We start from the raw sequence: 20,884 nt of genomic DNA, 5'->3' as shown, positions 1-20,884 counted from the left end.
GAAATGAGTTGGACCCATAGAAGTCAAGATCTGAAATGAGAAAAAAAGGGTAACTTTTTTTGGCCAAAAAAATTTGTCCAAATTTCATGAATTTTTTTGGGTACCCAAATGAAATAGGAAGAGGCTAATTTTTTATAGAATAAACTCATATTATCCTAGAACAGAAATACATAATAAAATGTGCACTAAGATGTAATTTACTGTTATATCAGGGGCAAAATCTAAAGGTAATTTTTTGACGGCCTAGTTTCACAATGTAAATTTCTTATGAAAATCATTGTATCTCCTATGAAATATGATATTTATGCATTGAAATATACCAAAATATCACGAATTCTATACCCTTTCGGGTATTTCAACAAAATGGCCGCAGACCGCAACAACCCAAACTACCACTTGAAATGAAGAATGAGGTTGCAAGCTCCATATTATCATCAACATCTCTTTTTAACTCCATTAGAAGTGTGTTGATGACATCCATGCCGAGGGAATACTGCCTGCTGGCCATTATTAAAGATAAATTCAAAATAAATAGAAAAAAAATCAGAAATTTGCAAAAAATGAAAAAATTCAGAAATTAGCATTTGAGGGAAAATGGACCTCATGGCAATATATGGCATCTAAGCCAAAACCAATGTCATGCAAATGGTAGACACACCATCCACCACACTTTCCAACTATAAAGAGCCAAACGAGTATCAACACTGTTTGACAATTTATAATTATGTAATAACTTTGCTGTTTGATCACTTACCCCTATAAAGGTATTTCAGGGTCGAGGTCGATCCCTGGGGGGGTAAAAAAACGGGGAAGGAGGGAAGTTAGACGAAAATCAGTCCTAAAGCAGACAATGGCATGTAGACTAGTCACCCCTTGCAGGTCAATCACTTCCATATTCGAGACAGCTGATGATTTATGGGGAAAAAACAGGTTTTGAAAATGCTGTAGGGGTCGCGTACGACCCATCATACCTTTCCAGGGTTAAGGAAGCTAGAATGGCTGTTGAATATGTTAACGAGGTAGTTAACAACAAGTGATAAGTGCTGGCTAGTAGCCCCATCAAGTTTCCTTTCAATAGACCCCTCTTTTTGTCTTTATTCTCAACTAGTAAAGTTACAGTTGCTTTCTATCCTGGGCTGTTTTGATATGTTTTTATTTCTCTCCAGTTTGAGTATTTGATTGTTGGCATCAGGTTAGTTATGGAAGAGAAAAAGTATTTTTATAACTGGAGGCAACTGTGGATGCTGCAATTAGTTTATGGTTAAACCAGCTTTAAATCCTAACATACACTTCTCCTTTTGTAGCAGGCATGATTGTTCACAATTATCCCCTTGTACTGAACACAGATCGTATTCTCCCGTTCAGTTGCATGCTTATTCTTTGAGGAGGAGAAGGCAGGCCAAGTATTCTCTGGCATATCCTTGGTAACACCCAAGACGATGCCGAATAAACTACAAAGCACTTTAATGTTCTCATTGAGTTTTATGATTGCTGAAGCTTCTTGGTATACACACCCCAGGCTTTGTTCCCCGGAAGTATGCTTCGTGAGAAGGTAGAACTCTGATCTACTTTGGAGAGTTTTTCAGGGCTTAGTGAAGTTTAGAGTCTCCTCCCCCCATGATCTCCACACTGGCATTAGCAGGTAGCTTTCCTATAGCGGTTTAAACTCTCAACGAAGAATTTTATCTAATGAAGGCTTGGCCTTCTTTAGGTCTTGTAAATAGGCCCTATCTGTCATCTTTGTAAGACCAGCAATGATCACAGTGCCACTGACCCTAGTGGTAATTCCTGCTGTGCATCCTAAGCTAAAAGGCTGGTAAGCCAAAGAAGACCCACTCCTGTGGTAGTGCCAGTACCGAAGTCGTTGAAAGGTGTAAGAAGGCTCTGGTGTCAGTAAAGCCTATATGTCACCCTTGTGCTTGTCACTTGCCAGCGTATCCCCCTTTTGCCTGAGTAGTTGGTGTTCGTCATGACAGATACCTTTTCCTGGACTGCCGGGCCCCCTATTTTGCAGACCATTAGCAATCGCATACTATCCTCAAACATCATCGAAAACCCAAATATTGTCGAGGTAAAGTGATGAGGGAGAATAATGCTGTCATAGTCGTTTGAGATGTACAGCATCTCCTGGCTTCTAGAGTTGACTCTTTCTGGTAAAGTCAACCAGTGGAGTGTCCAACCAGAACCATCGTGTGTGCGGTCAGCAGAAGCACAGATGTACAGCAAGCTCATTGTGTTGTAATTGCAAGCAACATTTCTAGCACTGCAAGGATTCCAAGAATATTTAATGAGGCACTACCACTGTTGAGCCACTGTTAGATTTATCCTTGGCTAGAGGGATGCATTAGCAAACAAGCTCATTTCACTAGGGGTAGGTTTTAGAATTGGAGGGGCCCTACATCTTGGGCTTCTTCCGTAGTGGGGCTCGTCGGAAATAGACCTGTTCACCACATGGCTAAACAGGAAACTACTGGTGTTTTATTTCTCAGTTCGAGACCAAAGGACAGTGTTTGAAGGTGAATTCCAACAACTATGGGATCACCTGCAAGCATATGCCTTTTCACTGTTAAGCCTGATTTGTCGGCTGATCAATCAAGTGTCCGTTAGGCCAAGTCTCGGGAAGACCTTGGTGGCTCACAAATGGCCAAAAGCACTTTTAGCCAAAGTCTTGAGAGAACCACTGCTATGAAACACACTTCTCTATCAGCTACATCTACAGAGCACTAATCCATGAAGCCGGTTGCATTTCATGGTTTGAAACTATGCAGCATCTCCTTCAAATGGAAGGCTTTTTGCGAGGAGCTGCACAGGAGTTATCTAGATACCTGCAACGGTTCTCTGCAGCTTTATAATAGGGAAGGTGGGCTGTTTTCTGCCATTGGTTTTATAGAAAGGATACTTTTCTGGTTGAAGAATCTCTAGTGCAGATAGAGGGCTTCCTCGCCTATCTTCGCCGAGAGAAGTACCTCGCAGTCACAGCAGTGAAATGCTACCACTCAGGCTTGAGCAAAATCTTCCAACTGAAGAGCGTAGATCTCGAGAGAAGCTTTGGGCTGTTGGACGTGACTCGTGTTCTCAATGCTCTTTACTTGTACCCCATATGAGTCTGAGAAGGTCCTCAGACAGATCTGACTCAAGATTGTACTTTTGCTAGCCTTAGTAGTAATGAGGAGAGCAAGCAAGTTGCCTGGACTCTTTATATAATGTTCCAGTGAGGGTTTTAAGGAGGTCTCCTTTAGTTCTGTCCAAATTTGTTGCCAAAACCCAGACCCTGTCTGCACATGACCCAAGGTTTGAGAACTTCTCGAACCTAAGAGTTTAGTGTCGGGTGGTAATTTTTTTTTCTCTGGACACAGTATTTGTAGGTTAATTGTATCTCACAAGAACAGAATCTCAGTAATTTATTTGGTTTTCTTGAGCCTGTCATAAACAACTGTTTTACGCTTGTTTTACTTATAACCCAGTACAGTACTTGTATAATTCATTATTTTCTCATGTATATTTTTGTATAGCTTGAGTTTAGCATTCCGGCTGATGATTCTTACATTAATTTACACCAAATTGTCGTTAACTCGATCCCTTCTATTATAGAAATAAATGGCTTATTTTAGTATGTACTGTACTATATATTTTTTTCCTTTGTACTGTTTACAATTTTTAGGTATCCCTTTGATTCTAGGTTAGGAAATAAACCTTTCTTAAGAATCTTGTACTGTATATGAGCAAACATTGAGATATTGAGATTTATCATCGTGAATTATTGTAAACTTGGGCTTACGCCTCTAAGAAACTTCTGGCTGCTTGCGACATTCAGGTGGATTCACATGAGATAAAAGTGTCCCAGTTTTTAATCTTGCACAATTAAATTTCTGAGTGTGGACCTTTACTGTATAGATTTTCTTTGTTTTTTGTGGTCCTACAAAATTGATGTTCAATGTTCATCATGAATATTTGAGGAATTATTGTCTATATTTTGCACATATCGGATATACACTGGAACCTTGACATACGATTGCCCTAATATACGAATGTTTTGAGATACAACAGAAAATTTCGAAAATATATGCTTTGATATACAACGAAATATTTGAGATACGATTTTGCAATGTGATAGTTCTATAGGCGACCGATAGATGGCGTTCGGTCTGTTTGTTTGTTGTTGCTGCATCCTTAACACTTCGTTGCGTAGTTTGTTGTATTTCTGCCTATTTTTCGTGTTATTTTGTCTATTTTATTATTTACTATGGGTCCCAAAGCTAAAGACGAAGAAGGTGTTAAGAAAAAACCCAAGTAAATGATCTTGAAAATGCAATAATGCTTCCAAAACAAAATAGAATAATTAGTGAGAGAGAAATATGAAGTCTCTCTCTCTCTCTCTCTCTCTCTCTCTCTCTCTCTCTCTCTCTCTCTCTCTCTCTCTCTCTTTTCTTTGCTAAATCTCTTCTGACTCTGTATAATCAAGCACTACAGAGCTAAAAACTATCAAACATCGTGCATCGGCAGTAGCATATCTTATTAATAAGGGAATTATTTGATCCGAAAATTGAGGTTAACGACGGACCTAGGCAGGGTTGATCAGCTGATTTGAATGTAAACAATGCATAAGATTATAATTCAGTATGTTTTTAATTATAAATACGATACTAAAATCTGAATATTACATGCATTATTATTGGATACAGTTAAGAAAAACGCCAGTGAGAAATAAGGACGAAACAAAATGACAAAGAGACGAGACAGGGCGAGGCGGTAGCGTGCGTGCATGTGTTCAGATTGTCTGGACCTTGCGGTAGCACATTCCCTAAGCTAAATCTACGCTAAATCAAATAAATTAGCGAAATCAATGAATTTGGGAAATGCGAGAAGGAATGAAAAATAGGAATGGGAATACGTGGAATGAGGGATAAGAAGGCGTTTAGAATGATAAATTAGATAAAAATGACGAATGAATGCTAGAAAAGTGAAGAAGAATAAAATCGCGAAAAATAAAGACAACCAAAAGAGTTGGCACGATAGGCCCGGACCTGAAAGTGATGAAATTCAGGAAAATGAGGCCATAAAGGCCAGACATGAAGGTGATGATGAGTAAGTGTTTACGTAATTAAAAAAAATAATAAAAATTATTTTGCAATGTTATTTCATTTGTGTTTATTACGTAGTTATTAGTCTACATACGTAAATAAAAAGAAAACAAATCGTTCCCTGCCACCCCTTCCTACCTCCTCCTCCTGCTGGCCTCATGTCATCTTTTGTTGTGGTAGATAAAATTTCTTTCTTTTCTTTATTGATTTTATTAACATTTATTATCATTTATCACATTACTACGTTATTTTATCATTATGTATGTTATTACTCGTTTATTTGTGTATAAATTGTGTATATCATATGTAATTTAGCTGTGTTTTGGTGTGGTTTCATAGTGCTAGAACGAATTAATATATATTACATTATTTTAAATGGGAAAAAATGCTTTGAGATACAACTGTTTTGATATACTGTACAACGATGGTAACGGAACAAATTAAATTCGTATGTCAAGGTTCCACTGTATTTGTAAAACCATTTTGGCCTTGCGTAGATGGAATTTTAAGGTATGTGTTTTATGAAATTTCATACTTTCAACTCCATCATTGTTGCCATAGATTTATCTATTGTTTGTTTTTATTCTAGTGTGAGTTGTCCTGATCATTATGTAATCCATAAGATGATTACCTTTTTCTGTATTGAGATTTTTATAATGCTTTTATATTGTGATTGCAAAGATGGAAAGTTACATTTGAATGAGCTTTATGGCATTTATTTTAAAAATATCTGATGTGTAGTTTTTTTAGGAAGACTACAGAGTAGTGTCAGAACAGTATTCAGAAACTTAATTATATTTGTGTGGTCAGAACAAACTAGCATTTACTCATTTGATAAATAATTTTTATTTGCTTTTCGTTTTCAGGTCTGTCTGGGTACAGCAGCGGTCGAGATCTGTTCTCTCCGCCGAGCCCCATGGGCCGATGTCCTCACTGTGGCCAGGTGATCCTTCACCATCCGCCACCCACTGTCCCCCCCGCCCTCTTACCTACCCTCAACTTCACCTCCTCCCCCACCCGTAATCTCGCCTGCAGTAAGTGTTGAATGTTTTTAGGGATGAATTTCTCTCCCAAGATTATTCTATTCGGGGGAATTAATTTTAATGTTTTTTTTTATTTCCTATTGGAAAGGATTGAGAGAAATTTAAAAAGAATATTTCTCTTGTTGGCGTGATGTCAAGTACGCTTCATGATGATCAGTCACTTTCATCAGAGTTGTTCATTTATAAGAATTAATTTTCTTTGATGGTAATGTTCTCATGTTAGCTACAGTAAAGTTAAGAAAGTGGTATTTCCATTAATTTTTAGTAAGACCAGTTTAATGTTACTTTATCAGAATGATAAATTACACGAGAAGAAAATACCACAATTTCCCTCTTTCTGTGATTAGCATTGCTGTGGCTGGCTAGACTGGATTACAAAATACAGTAATGGTCTTTCTCTGTAATATTTTTACTGTTTTGTTGTGGCATCCATTTCTTGGCTTACATTTTGTTTTTGTATTGCTTCATTAGCATGGAATTTTTGCTTACCCTTGTATTCCCTAACGTGGTGAATATTATAGTTTTGGGCATTAAAAAAACACACTATGCAGATGTCGTTATTGAGTGAAAACATTAAGGAGAGTGAGTGAGTGAGTGAGTGTCAGTACAATGCACATTTATAAAATATTTGTAAATATATATTGCAGACTCCTCTTTATGTCGCAGGTTTCTGAATGCAAATAAGTTTCATATTTTTCATATTTTAATTATTCTTGTTAGCAATAGCAATTTTTGGGGCTTTACAAGCTTAAATTTACAACGATAAAAAGATGTGAAAATTTATAGAAATACGGAAAAAAATATACCGTATATTCCTGTATTTATTTCATGGGTTTTCAACTATGACTTGAGATGGGGGCATGGAATGTAGCACCCGCGATAGCCGAGGGATTACTGTACAGTAGTTTGTTTTGGATATGCTTCAATTGTCTATCCTTCTCTACTGTCTTGGAATAATGACAGGTCATCATTGTTTTGAGACAGGTGTATCAATGTATCTTAAGACTAGTGTGTCAGGATGAAGATAGTTTTAAGGATTTTGTCTTTAATTTTTTCTTGGAAAATTTTTAACTAGGCTATTGGAGTTTCTTTGTACTTCAGTAAATATTTTTTTTATACACTTGAGATCTTATTAATCAGACTAATCGGAGGAAGAAACCTGTCCGGAAATACCGAATGTAGGTTAGGTAGGTATTGAAATTCATAGCCTAAGAATATCTTTCAGTTGGTTTGCAAATCTAAATTTACTTCTACCAATGATAGGCTATTAAATACTCATTTTTATGGCTAATGCAAATAATTTTGTAAGTAAATTTGGATTCATGAGTTGTTGATGAGTAGACTAGCCTACTGAAAGTCGAGCATAACAGACGTAGGCTGGATAGCATAAGCAACATGAATCACAACTGAGGAAAGTTTTGTTCATCACTATGCATATTTGTTATGTTCTAGAATGTGAAATATGAATTTTTAGGACTAACACAGTAATTAAAAGGATTTTCTCATTGCGTTAAATGTAAATACTGTAGATTAGTCTGTTGCAAAACGTCTTAAAACAATGCTGCTACGTAGTCATTAGCAATTCGTTTATACAGTAATTGCAAATATTTTCTGCATTACTTTTATTGACTTATAATATGGTACTGTAGGAAGTTTATTATAGCCTAAAAAAAGTTCGGATAACCCAGCTATCTGGATAAAAAAGGTCCAGATTAGCAGGTTTTTTTTTTTTTTGTGTGTATCTCTGCTTATTCTATTAGTCTTTGTGAGTTGTTTTTTCTATTCATCATCATATTTGTCTTCATGGTTTTAATTAACTCATGCCTTGCCTCTGTTGTGGTTTTTTCCATTGGAAGTATCTTGCCTCAAGCTGTGAATTGTAGACATTACGTAAATGTCTACAGCGTCCTTCCGTTTATACCTCCGTTCCCTCTTCCAATCTTCTATTTCACTGTCCATCCTCTAAACCTGGTGGTTGGACGGCTTTCCGGGACCCAGCACCATGGGGCCTCCGGCCAAAAATTCACAAATCCAGTTATCCAATTCATTGTTGTTTCCTAATCACTTGCCTTGTATTTAATTTACTTCAGATGTAAGTTTCCAAAGGGTTGCCCCCTTGTTGTTTTAGTGACTACTGTAGAGATACAGTTCTACTAGTTTGCCCTTTCTCTTGTTCATTTTGTGTAATAATGTTATATTGCTATTTGAAAGGATTCATTGTTAACAAGTACATACATACATACATATACCAAGGCACTTCCCCCAATTTTGGGGGGTAGCCGACATCAACAAATGAAACAAAACAAAAAAGGGGACCTCTACTCTCTACGTTCCTCCAGCCTAACAAGTAGCTGTGTTTATTTTCATATATTTTGCTGTACAATTGGACAATATGGCAATGCTTTCACAGTTTTATGTTTGTTTGACGTAAATGTCAATTACAGTGGTGTTGTGTTTGTGTCTTTCTTGTGGATTTAATTTTTCCAAAGTTCTGTTTTCAATTATAGTGGGAATAATCTTGGCTGTCGAGTGACAGGGTCTACATTTTTTCTATTGTTTGTGACGAGAAATTTTCACATTTAATCCTCTATTGTTTTTTGGTATTTCTTCTAGCAAAATTGTGTTGAGCAGGTTGTGCTTTGTCCTGGTTAACCCTGAAGTTAAATAAAGATATTTTCACATATTATGGAGGAAAGTAATACTGAATTTCTCAGGTTTCCTAAAATGCAGAAAGAAAAAAGTTCCTTTGAAAACAGTCTTCCATGGTAAGAATTATAAATGCCCTAAATATATTTAATTGAATGCAGTTCTTACTAATTTTTATTTACAACTTGGAAAAATTATGGCTGTGTTGAATCAATTTGTGTAGTAGTGATATAGGTTTGTTTTAAATTTACAATTACATAAATGATAATGACAGCTTGTAAAATGAGTGGAAAACTCGTGGGTACTAACACTTTAGAAAGTAAGCTGTAGGCTCATGGTCATTGGATGTATGTGCCATTGCAATAGCAGACTTCTTCAAGCATAAGGTTCTTAATCTAGAAAGAAACAGAAAAGTAAAGACTAAACTAAAAGACAAAAAGCAAAAAACCAAGAAAATTAAGGTTAATGAAAACATTGAATAAGGTAAACTATAAAATAAGACTCCTCTCTCAACAAAAAAAGCATTTACCTGTACATAGTTTTGGTCTCTCTAAGTTTCAACGATTTAACTTGTTGATTAGAAGATCATTCTGTGTATGGGTCACAACCAAAATTAAACTTATAGAATACTGTCTAGTATTGAGCCTAATGTAAGACAAGGCAATGCCACGAATTTTCTCCCTACCTAGTACAGAATTAAATTGTTTGTTTTATCATTTGGGAAGATCTGAATGCAAAAAATGGTCAGAGTTAAGAAAGATTTTAAACAGCTTGTAGATAGATTTATTTGGACAACAGCTCCAGAGAGTAATGTCCGTGAACCAGATTTAATTTTTATATCCAGCTCAGGGATAATGAATTTCACAGAACCTCAAAGTTTGTCTAATAATTCAAGACGAAAGTCAGCTCCTGAATACCAGACAGGAAATCAATGCAGATATTCAGAGCAAGTAATTCTGTATTCATCTTATGAACAGTTGCTAATTGGAAGTAGATTATAATATACCCCCTCGTATGAAATCAAAAGAATAACAACAATGTACTTCGTATTTTGTTGGCTCTAATATTATGGGCTTTTCACGACTTTATCTTTTAGAGTAGTTCAGTCAAGATGGAAGTTTGAGAATGTAGTTCTTATAAAAGTTGGTGTAAGAGAGGGAAAGTGAGCAATTCTTGCTGTGGAAATATTTTTTTTATTTCCCGAAATGATTACATTTACTCCCTCATTAAAAAAGTGGTTAAAGGGTAACAACCCCGTTGATAAACAAATTAGTCTTTAAACAAGTTACCCTCATAGTGGACCTACAAGCATGAAATTTCCTCCTAGTTGCGTAATTTCAATTGTTATTAGTATACTGTATGTATTACACTTATACAGCAGTAAATCCAGTTTTGCAAGGAGGCAGGGCTTAAAAATCCACAGCATTTATTTCAGTCAGCTGACAGCTACTTTTGGCATACAATATACGAGTACCAAAGATGGAATATACAGTATATAGTACTGTACTGTACAAAACAGTACAGTATAATCATTTTCATACCTTAATTTGTTTTTCATTTATGTATTAATTTCTTGTTTGAGTAGAATGACTGTGTCCTCTTTCATTAGTGAATTCATAATTGTTGGCTGTTTTTTTCCTCTCCCTCTCTATATGTAAAGTATGTCATTAGTTTTCTGTATGAGGAAGTGATTGTACCAACTGTGATGTATGGATTGGAGTTGTTGGGAATGAAAGTGACAGAGAGACAGAAATTGAATGTGTTTGAGATGAAATGTCTAAGGAGTATGGCTGGTGTATCTGGAGTAGATAGGGTTAGGAACGAAGTAGTGAGGGTGAGAACGGGTGTAAGAAATGAGTGAGCAGCTAGAGAGGATATGCTGTCTACTAAAGAAGGTGATGAATGCAAGAGTTGATGGGAGAAGTACAAGAGGAAGGCCAAGGTTTGGGTGGATGGATGGAGTGAAGAAAGCTCTGGGTGGTAGGAAGATAGATGTGAGAGAGGCAAGAGAGCGTGCTAGAAATAGGAATGAATGGCGAGTGATTGTGACGCAGTTCCGGTAGGGCCTGCTGCTTCCTCTGGTCGCCTTGGATGACCGCGGAGGTAGCAGTAGTAGGGGATTCAGCATTATGAAGCTTCATCTGTGGTGGATAACGGGGGAGGGTGGTCTGTGGCACCCTAGCAGTAGCAGCCGAACTCGGTTGAGTCCCTCGTTAGGCTGGGAGGATCGTAGCGAGGAAAGGTCCCCCTTTTTTTCATTTGTTTGATGTCGGCTACCCCCCAAAATTGGGGGAAATGCCTTGGTATATGGAGGGATGGGGTGTAGTATAAAGATTATTAGAATTACTCTGCATATGCAGTATAAAGATTTGCTAGTTTCTTAAAACTGTTATGGTAATGTAGAGATAATCAGATATCCCCCCAAAAATTCATTCACATTAGGGTTCCATATATTTATATTTGAAAAGATGAATTAAAAAGAAAATCAGATTTGGTTTACAAATCATTATTTACAAAACACTAAGAATACACAGGATACAAAACAGGAAATATGATGAGTAAAAAAATGGTATCATTGCTCTTTTCTGTCACAGAGGCTATCATAACTTCGAATCGTTGTTAATGAGGAGTAACTATATTACGAATCGTCATGAATTAGTTTCCCTTGGCCGTTGTGTCACGATACTTGGGTCTCTATGGAATCTTGAATGATTGTTTTTGGATGGAAAAAAAAAAGGTTAGACAACCAACCAACTTGGTCCTGAGAATGGACTTGGCTGAGAATGTTTAGTACTGTCTGCAGTGTGTTGCACAAGGTATACTGTAGGAGGGAGATCCCTACTACCAAGAAAGTGGTTAGGTAAGAGTGGTATTTTGGTTAATTAGGTTTAGAATGAAGTACTGTGCAAGGTTAGAATAGCAGTAAATCTGTATGTGTTGATTTATCACAAATACCTACAATGCAATACATACTGTGGTATACCATAGGTATGTTTATTATGTAATTATCAATGCAGTATCCCACTAAAACTTTTCTTTTTAAAGAATTTTTATGCACACAGTTTAGCTCATTTGTATTTTTCCCTGTATTTCTTATTTCATATTTAGTTTTACATTTGGCAATTTGCTTTTCATCTACTTAATTTGAGCTTCTTGTAAAAGATGAACCTTCTGTATTTGGTTTTATATCCACAAAGTTTTTCCCTTACGTATCTTGGAAATTGTATACAGTATAGCCCTAATCATAGAATACCAAAAGTGTTACAGTATACTCATCTTCTTGTTTTCTCTTTACAGTTCCAGAGACACGGCACTCGCACATCACAAGAGCGATTTGTCAAGCCCATCGCTCCTCCCCCTCCCAGCAGTTCCTCACTGCTGGCCACTCCTTCGGCCCCACCTCACCTTCCACCATCTTCCACTTCACATGGAACGACTAACTCGAACTCTGCTCATCACCCACCTCTAGTTCCTGCTCCCCCTTCTCCCCACCCAGTGGCACCCCCCTCTCCCATGGATGTCAGTCGCAACTGATTCCTGAAGAGGGCGAGAGAGAGAGAGGGGATCCTTTGTCGATTAACGATGGCGGGTGGCTACTGGAGCAGGAGGAGGAGCTCTTTCTTTTGGGTGGTTGCTGTTCCTGGGCATTCTGTTTGTCCTCAACAGACAAGGAAGTTTGGTTTTTTTTTTTTTTTCCTGTTATATATTTGGATTTGTTGTGGTGAATGTGATAAAATGGTGTCGCAGATACGGTGGGGGAAGCATAAAACAGTACACTTGTTACTAAGACTGAAACGTTGGTTCCTGCATGTTGAAGTGCACACCACACTTAGAGTTCTCGCTGATAATTATTGTTAATGATACAGTGGTTTTGTCAGGACATTGTTGTAAACCATGAATGGTTTTGAATTTCTGGCATGAAGTCTATTGCACTATGGTACTCTTATTTACTTCAAAGATTTATTTAGAAATCTGAAATGGGCTAACTTGTGATATAATTGAGATGATGATGATGTTAACATATTTCTGTAGGATGTATCATAACCTTGGGGGGAGTGAAAGTCTGTAGACGAGTCGTAATTTAGCGATGAGGAGGCACGTCTAAACTCCGAGTTAGACTCTGTTTCCTCTTCTGATTGTGATAACAATGGTATTAATGTGTCATGCAGTTAAGCAACTAGCACTTGATATCCATATGCCATATCTGTGGGTTGTACTATAGCAAGAGACTACCGGAAGTTATGGTCAAATTCAAGGGGAGCGTAGAGCTATAAAGTCATGAATTTTACCTATGCTGTATATCTCAAAAGAAAATGTATTTCCAGACAGATGTAATATCTCTTAACTATAGCTCAACCCATGACACTTAAAAAGTAGATGACGTGCAGTTAAACAGGCCTTGAAGAATACAATATATATAAATATATATATTTTTCATTTTCTAAGTTAGTTTAGGCATCTCACCGCGATTTTCACGCAACGAGCGATGCTGCGGCTTTTGTATTTTTCAGTTCTGAACTCTTTGCGTATTATGCTAGCTAGTACAGTACTGTACGTTAATGGTATATGAGCCTTAATCGGGTGCCATCTAATAGTGTTTTTTCAGTAATCTACTCTGTGCTGATTTTTTAAGTGGATTCCATCTTGAATGTTGTACTATGCAACACTGGCGCTGTACGTCAAGATTACTTATGCTAGAGGAAAGGCACGACTTGTCTTTTCATTCCGATACATTAGCACGTTTCAAGTTGATGTTGTTGGAAGTTCACGGTAATGGAAGCGTAATGCTTTTAGCCAGTAGTTATCATCCGTGATAGGTTCCTCTTATAATTCTCAAGAAAGAAAAAAAAAATAAAAAAAATCGAGAAAAATTGAAAATACGTTGAGAGAAGAGACTCGCTTTGCATGTTCTTAAGATATCTTAAAAAAGTAGCCACTTATGTTGTTCGTTGAGTGATTCCAAGTAAGGGGTAACTTTAGCTTCTGAATGTGTGTTGGTGGTGCCGATCCGTACCATTTTCTTCATAATATATTTGCTGTACATACCTGGTCTTATGTATGCAATATACATAATGCGTATACACACTTATTGGTTTCAGGGGGAGAATCGGATGCAAGAAGTTTAGTTTTGTTAGAAATATTTTGAAAGTCTCTAGAGTACTATCTGGAACGAAACTTGTGTGAGGAACTCTTATTTTTATTTTAATTATAGTGTGAATATATCAACTAATATATGCACTAAGAGTACATAAAGTCAATTTGAAAAATGATGCAAAAGCTGAATTTTTTGTTTCATGGTTGTCTGTTGAATTATTTAAGAAAAAGGGTTCTATGGAACTGAATCTTTGGAATCTGCATAATTGGCTAGTAAGCCTACTCTACCATGGACAAGTCCAGACGCCCATCGTATAGAGACCGTGTCCCACACAGCTCGGATCATCCGTAGATGTTTATTAATCTCGTGCGGCACTTAGTTGTGCAAAGCTAAAGGGCAATAATGGCAGCTTAAGTTCCCGGCCAGATTTATTTCTGTTGCGTCGTGTATAAATTAAAACTTTGCTTTTTCCGAAATGTGGTAAACATGCTCTATCTGGGTGTTACTGTAGCCATGGGATATACAGGTATATTATACATATAGTATATATATATATATATATATATATATATATATATATATATATATATATATATATATATATATTTAAATATGTATATGTATGTATTTATATATATGTATATATATATATATATATATATATATATATATATGTGTATATATATATATATATATATATATATATATATATGTATATATGTATATATATATATATATATATATATATATATATATATATATATATATACATACAGTAAACATTGTTTTGATGTATTTTCACTGCAAGCAATGCTTTCACCCGTATATGTTTCATATTTTCTCGGTCACTTGAAGTGCATAAATCCCCTGTTAATTTGGTCATCAAGTTTGGGGACCTGTTTGGTCTTCTACATTTCTTTGAATAACTTTAGTTTTTTTCTTACAAATGGCTTCAATTTAATTTTCTTTTCTTCATCACCGTTTCAGTTGTAAAATTGTAACCATTTATCTGCACCAATTTCACTGACAATTTTTAGGATAATTGATGATCGTGTCATGATGTGATACCGATGTTTCAAGTTACTCATAGTTGTCATCCAGATTATGTTTTAAAAGATAAAGCTTCAGTTTGATGATGAGCCACAAATTTCACGTGGCAATTTACGAAGATGAATATGATGTGAGCTAACATATGTACAAAGTTTTTCTGCCTTGGCTTTGACAAATGTTAGAGCTCTGGGTGGCAGCAACGCACTGATATGTATCTTCTTTCATTACTTTTTGCTTTTTTTAAAGATTCATGTATCATATTTTTACACTCCTTCCAAAAAATACAACCCAAAAAAAGCAAGGTTTATCTTGGAAACCCTTCTGACTGAATGCTTGTAGTAATAATCAAATTTGTCTTTCTCTTTGTTTGTCTGTGAACTTAAGCTTAAATGATTTTACAATATATTTTTATGAAAACTCACGTCGTGTCATTGAGGAAGTATTCCCTATTGAGAAGTTTCTTACGTCCATGCAAAACTAGTGATTTGTTCCAATTATGCAGTTGGCCCTTAGCATTCGTGGGTTTAGCATTTGATGATAGATTGTTCGTGGGTAGGCCAGTAAAGTAATTAAGTGCTATAAACTCTAGATGTGTACGTATATATTAAGGGAGGAAGTATACTTGTATAATAAAGGGTGTATCTGTTAGCTAACCCTGCGTATGTTATGGGACAACTGTATTAATATAATAACAAGACTACTAATTCACTTATTGGAACTATGCACCTCTAGCCTGAATGTTTTCTCAAAAGGAGAATTACAATTTTAGAAAAAATGGATGTCTGGTGCAGTTCTATTTTATTGAAAATGTAAAAATATTCTTACAGGCTATTTGAATTATGGGCCTGTGTGAACTGACAACAGTACACTTTGCAGCTGTATGAGACTTAAGAATGTTAATTTAATGGTACGGTTGAACAGTTGATTGAATGAAAATAGTTTGGATGTCCGATGTTCAGGATATGCTCTGAAATGAGGAACAGATTTTTATTGGTGCAGAACTAAGGTGAAAAACCAGTTGAGCATCACTTATACATGGCCTTATATATTTAGTACCTTGATGTGAAAATAGGGAGAAGTATATTATAAGAATAAATAACTACAAATAGAGCATTCAAGAAATAGCTAACCCTTTTTTTCCTTTGTGAAAGTAGAGCAATACATAATGACTGAATGGGATGGAGAGAAGTGCTATTTAAACTAGGTCCTTAGATCTGGGTCAGAATGTGTTTGCGATAATTTTGACAGTTTTTATCCCTTTCAACTTTTATACGCTTTTATACTTTGTTTTGTTAATGTTAGGTTTTTCTTCCTATCCTTTTAGTTTCTCTCTTATATACCTTTTACTTTTTAAAAATTACTGTCACTCCTTTCTCCTATTTTTTTTTCTTGCCTACTTGTCACTGTGTGTAGTTTTATGTGTACATATGCATGTTTATTCATTGAAGGTTGTGGCTTCCTTATCCCCATAGTAAAATAAAGAATGACAAAAGCTTTTGTGAATCCTTTTTTTCTTACTCTTGAAATTGTAAAATAAAAAAAGTTGAAAACATTTAACAAGGATTATTTGTCTCGGATGTACTACACTGTACATACCACCTATCGAGATGTGATTTCTTGGTAAGGTTTCTACTGTTAGGTCATTAATACCCATTGTGTTATACAGGAGGTCCTCAACTTAAAAACAAATCCAGCTGAAAATAACATATGATAAAGAAACACTGTAATAAAACAATATTATATTTAATACAGTAAGAGAAATGACATTTGTCATAACCTGATGTCTATTTCATTTGAAAGCCGACTATTTGTTGACCTTTGTAGCTGGGAATCATAGGCATGGGATTCATGTTAGGCCTACTCTAGGGCAAACAAAATTTAACAACATCAAACTTGCAAACAATTTGAATTACAGTTTCTTGGAACCAATTAAGTTTGTAAGTTGAGCACCTTCTGTGTTAATGTCATGAACACACTGTGCAAGGTGTAACATCTGATGATTTTTTAAACAACTGCAGGGTAGATTACATAGACTTGTGGGATTTCCTTGTTGGCACCTGTGATGTTTATTAGCTGCAAGTGTTGACTAAAGTCTGAACATTTTAAGAGCTTTCTATTTAATGTATTCTTAAGACAAGCTGTGGCCATGGAGTTTAAGTTACAGTAAAACTTTAAAGGTCCCTCATGAATAGCAGACAAGGTACAGGACATTACCCTAGAGAGAGGGGAATGCCTTAGACTGACCATATATACACATGATCAGTGCCAAAGCCCCTCTCCATCAAGCTAGGACCAGGGAGGGCCAGGCAATGGCTGCTGATATCTCAGAACGTAGAACTATAGGCTCCCAAATCATCCATCCCAAGTTCACAAGGATTGTGAGGTTGCTCACACTACCAGAAACTATTGAGCTTGATCGATGCTCAAACTCAAACTCCGTCCAACAGACTGCGAGGGAAGGAAGTTTCCAATAGGCTACCCCAATTAATCTTTTTGTCTGTTGTAGCCAATGCCCTCGACTAACAAAGGGTTGATTAGTCTGGTTATGCAAGACCCTTTGTTTAAGAGGGTTTTATCTTTTTAGGTGTTTAATATTTATCGGAAGGCTCTTTTGACAACTGTATATGTTTCTATAATGTTACTGAAAATTAAAATCTCATAAGGGGGATTACCACCGCAGTAAACTTAATGGAAAATGTTACATGAATTGATTTTGTTCAAGAATTTTACCACAAATTTTCATAATTGTTCTGTAGGGAATTTTTTAATATTCCTATTCCATATTAAAAAGAGAAGACATTTAACCCATTGCAAGCCTTTTTTTATAGACAAACCCAAATGAGAAACCTCGGAAAATAAAGACAAGAAACTTTTGAAATAATTTTTATGGCTCCGGCATTAGTTCACTGATTCATTTCCTTGAACTAATGTAAATAGCAGCCTAGATTCCTCTTTCAATTTTCAGTGAAGCAAAAAAGTCCTGTTTATTATCATGAAGTTTGTTTAATAGGTTTTGAATTTAGTACTTCCTTTAGCCAAGTTAATTTTGGCATCTTTGTTTTCAAATTTAAAAAGGAATATTTGGAATTTTAATTAGTATTTTTGAATTTTTATTAATAGATAGTAAAGTAGTTGATGGGTTCTGTAGTGAATGTAGGTATGTCATTTTTTAGTCCTAACCAGGATGTTATTTCCAACCCATTACTTGAGTATTGTGTATGGATGATGTGTGTTTTGGACTTTGGGGAAATTGTGATAATCGCATGTTTCATCAGTCCTTTAAAGGTTACTCGTGAATGCCAGATACAAGAGACAGGGCAATAAAGAGACTGACCAAATATACATATGATTAGTGGCAAAGCCCCTATCCATCAAGCTAAAACCAGGGACAGCCAGGTAAATGGCTGCTGAGTCATACTCTAGGCTCCCCCAAATCCCCCTAGCTCACAAGAATGGCGAGGTTACAGACACTATTAAACCCCTATCCAAGAGATTGCTAGTCAGGTACATTTCCTATATGTTACCACAACATTCTCTTGAATATGGACAATATAAACTATCATACTTTATGAAGTATGATAGTCAGTAGGTTTAGGACGTTTTGTACGATATTTCTTTACATGCAACAAATTTCAAATTTTAGGTTTGATTCTTGATTGCAAAGACACTTGAGAAATCTGGTGTATATCCTCTTCAATTTCCATAACAATTGGTATACAGGACTTCAGTCTTCTTGAGACTTGTCTTTATTGAAGAAGTATGTTTATGTATTTTTTTAGTGGACTTTTTTTAGTTTAATCTCCAGCCACTGGCTTGTTTTAGATTGCTGAACCAAAACTTTGTCCTAAATTCATTATCCCAGTTCCTGATATTTTATTTATAGTAATATTGTGCAGTTAGGTTATCATGTTAACTGTTGTTTCTATAGTTCTCATTTTTTGTATCCAGGTCTTCCCAGACTGTTCAGTCTATCAATTAACAGTAGATATGCAGTATTTCCAAATCTTGTCTGTTTGTTGATGCTCAATACTAACCATTCTAGAAGTTTTAATGTGGCCGTGACAAAATTATAGGATTATTTTCTAATCATGGGCTAGAGTATGTTGAAGATGAGTCACATATGATATATCTCTTGTAATTGAATCTATTTTATCCTTTTTGTTAGTTTTTGTTGGTTTATTCCCTACCTCCTGGTTTATTTTGCTGCATGTTGTAGCAATCCGTAATGGGTCCTTAGGACTTTTAGCGTTTTGCTTTTCCAGTTAAGGAGGCAACTTGTCTGATAATAATGATAATGATGAATGGATGTTGTGAGAGTGCCTTCAGATTGTCAATGGACAATGTAATGGTTCAGCATTGCAAAGGGAATGTTTTTATTACCAAATACTCATTCCTTTTATAGAGGAATGTTACCAGTACAGGTTGTTGGAAATAGTCGTCGTGATTTATAAAGGTGTTTCACCAACATGGGAAAAGTCTAAAGAATGAGGAAAGATTGTAGATTTTCTGTTTAATAGAAGAAAAGAACTATGGGTTTCTGGATAGGAGGAAGCGACTGTAGGTTTTCTGTCTAATAGTTGAAAGTGACGATGGATTTTCTGTTTTAGAAGCAAGAAATTTTAGGTTTTCTGATTGATAGGAGAAAGTTTTTATAGGCTTTCTGTTTGATAGGAGAAAGCAAAGATTGTTTTTCTAGATAATAGGCGGAAGCAAAGATGGGTTTTCTAAATAAAAGGAGAAAGTGATTATAGGTTTTCTGGTTAATAAGAGACAGATTATGGGTTTTCTGGTTAATAGGAGACAGCACTCGACCAGAAGTCCACTTGATAGAGATCACAAAATACGAATATAGGTTGGGACCTTCATGTCAGTTGCATTTGCTAGAATAAATTGCAATTTTCATTTCTAAAGTAGTTTCATCGTTTGATATTGGGCAGCAAACATGGCCTTTATGAGGATTTAAAAATTGTAATTTCTCACATTCTGGTTACTGATCCGTCAGTACACAGGTGTTATTTCAAGGTCATTGCAGCCTCCGTTCATGCTTCCTTCCATTTTGCTGTCCATTTACTTCATACTGCAATATCACATTGGTGTCGAATGGTGTCATATGGTACAAATTCATAAACCCAATGCAAAGTGCCATATCCTGTGTAATGCTTTTCTCAATAAGGGGAATTCAAGAAATACAATACCTGTGTTATGGCTGTCACCAGAATGGAGATACAGTTTTAGACTTGCTTCAAAAAGTAGCCTAGATCTTTCCCAGTATAATGGGTGTGGAGTTCATTGATTTTTGGCAAAAAAATTTTCATCCCTCTGACATCATTCAACTGTTCACCATCAGGTGGCTGAGATGCATCAGACCATAATGGTTCCTTCCAAGATATACTGAAGACTCTATGAAGTCATTTTCCAAGATCCTCTAATGATGAATATCATACTTTTGTACCAGAACATTTCATTTTCTTAATGGGCTATTTTACCCAGTTGCAGCCCTTGGGCTTATAGCACCCTTTTCCAATTAAGTTGTAGCTTAGCTAGTAATAATGATAATATTGGTATGAGCTGATTGCTTGTCAATCGCCGATTTCTCGCCAATTGCCAACTCACCCATTGTCAAACCATGCTGCTGTTCTTCAACTAAATGATTGTTGATTGTCAGCTCGCTGAGCATAGTCTCAACTCTCCGCTCATCGATTGCCAGCTCACAGCTAGACCATCCGAAAGCTTGCCATTTGCCAGCTATCCTATTTGCAGCTCTCTGATTGTCAGCCTACTGATAGCCAGCTCGCCGATCGCAAGCTCAACGATCACCGATCGCCTGCTTGCTTGTCACCAGATCGATTCGCCAGCTCGCTGTTCACCAGCACGCCAATCACCGATTCAGTGACTTGATATCTCCATCTTCTTACCTATCGCATCGATCAGCATTTGTCGACTCGTCGTTCTCCGTTTTTGATAGACAT

General features: G+C 36.2%; 1 protein-coding gene across 1 annotated transcript in view; it reads left to right on the top strand.

Moving 5' to 3' along the window:
• LOC137628889 (coiled-coil domain-containing protein 6-like) overlaps positions 1 to 13,890 on the top strand; it is a 56,450-nt gene extending 42,560 nt beyond the window's left edge. The window contains 3 exon segments of the mRNA XM_068360147.1: positions 5,948 to 6,054; positions 6,056 to 6,115; positions 12,068 to 13,890. Coding sequence (XP_068216248.1) covers positions 5,948 to 6,054; positions 6,056 to 6,115; positions 12,068 to 12,304 — 404 coding nt within the window. The 3' untranslated portion in view covers positions 12,305 to 13,890.
• The last annotated feature ends 6,994 nt before the right edge of the window (positions 13,891 to 20,884 follow it).

The sequence above is a fragment of the Palaemon carinicauda genome, chromosome 36, assembly GCF_036898095.1.
Source record: "Palaemon carinicauda isolate YSFRI2023 chromosome 36, ASM3689809v2, whole genome shotgun sequence".
NCBI lineage: Eukaryota > Metazoa > Arthropoda > Malacostraca > Decapoda > Palaemonidae > Palaemon > Palaemon carinicauda.
This window is presented reverse-complemented; position numbering and strand designations above follow the sequence as displayed.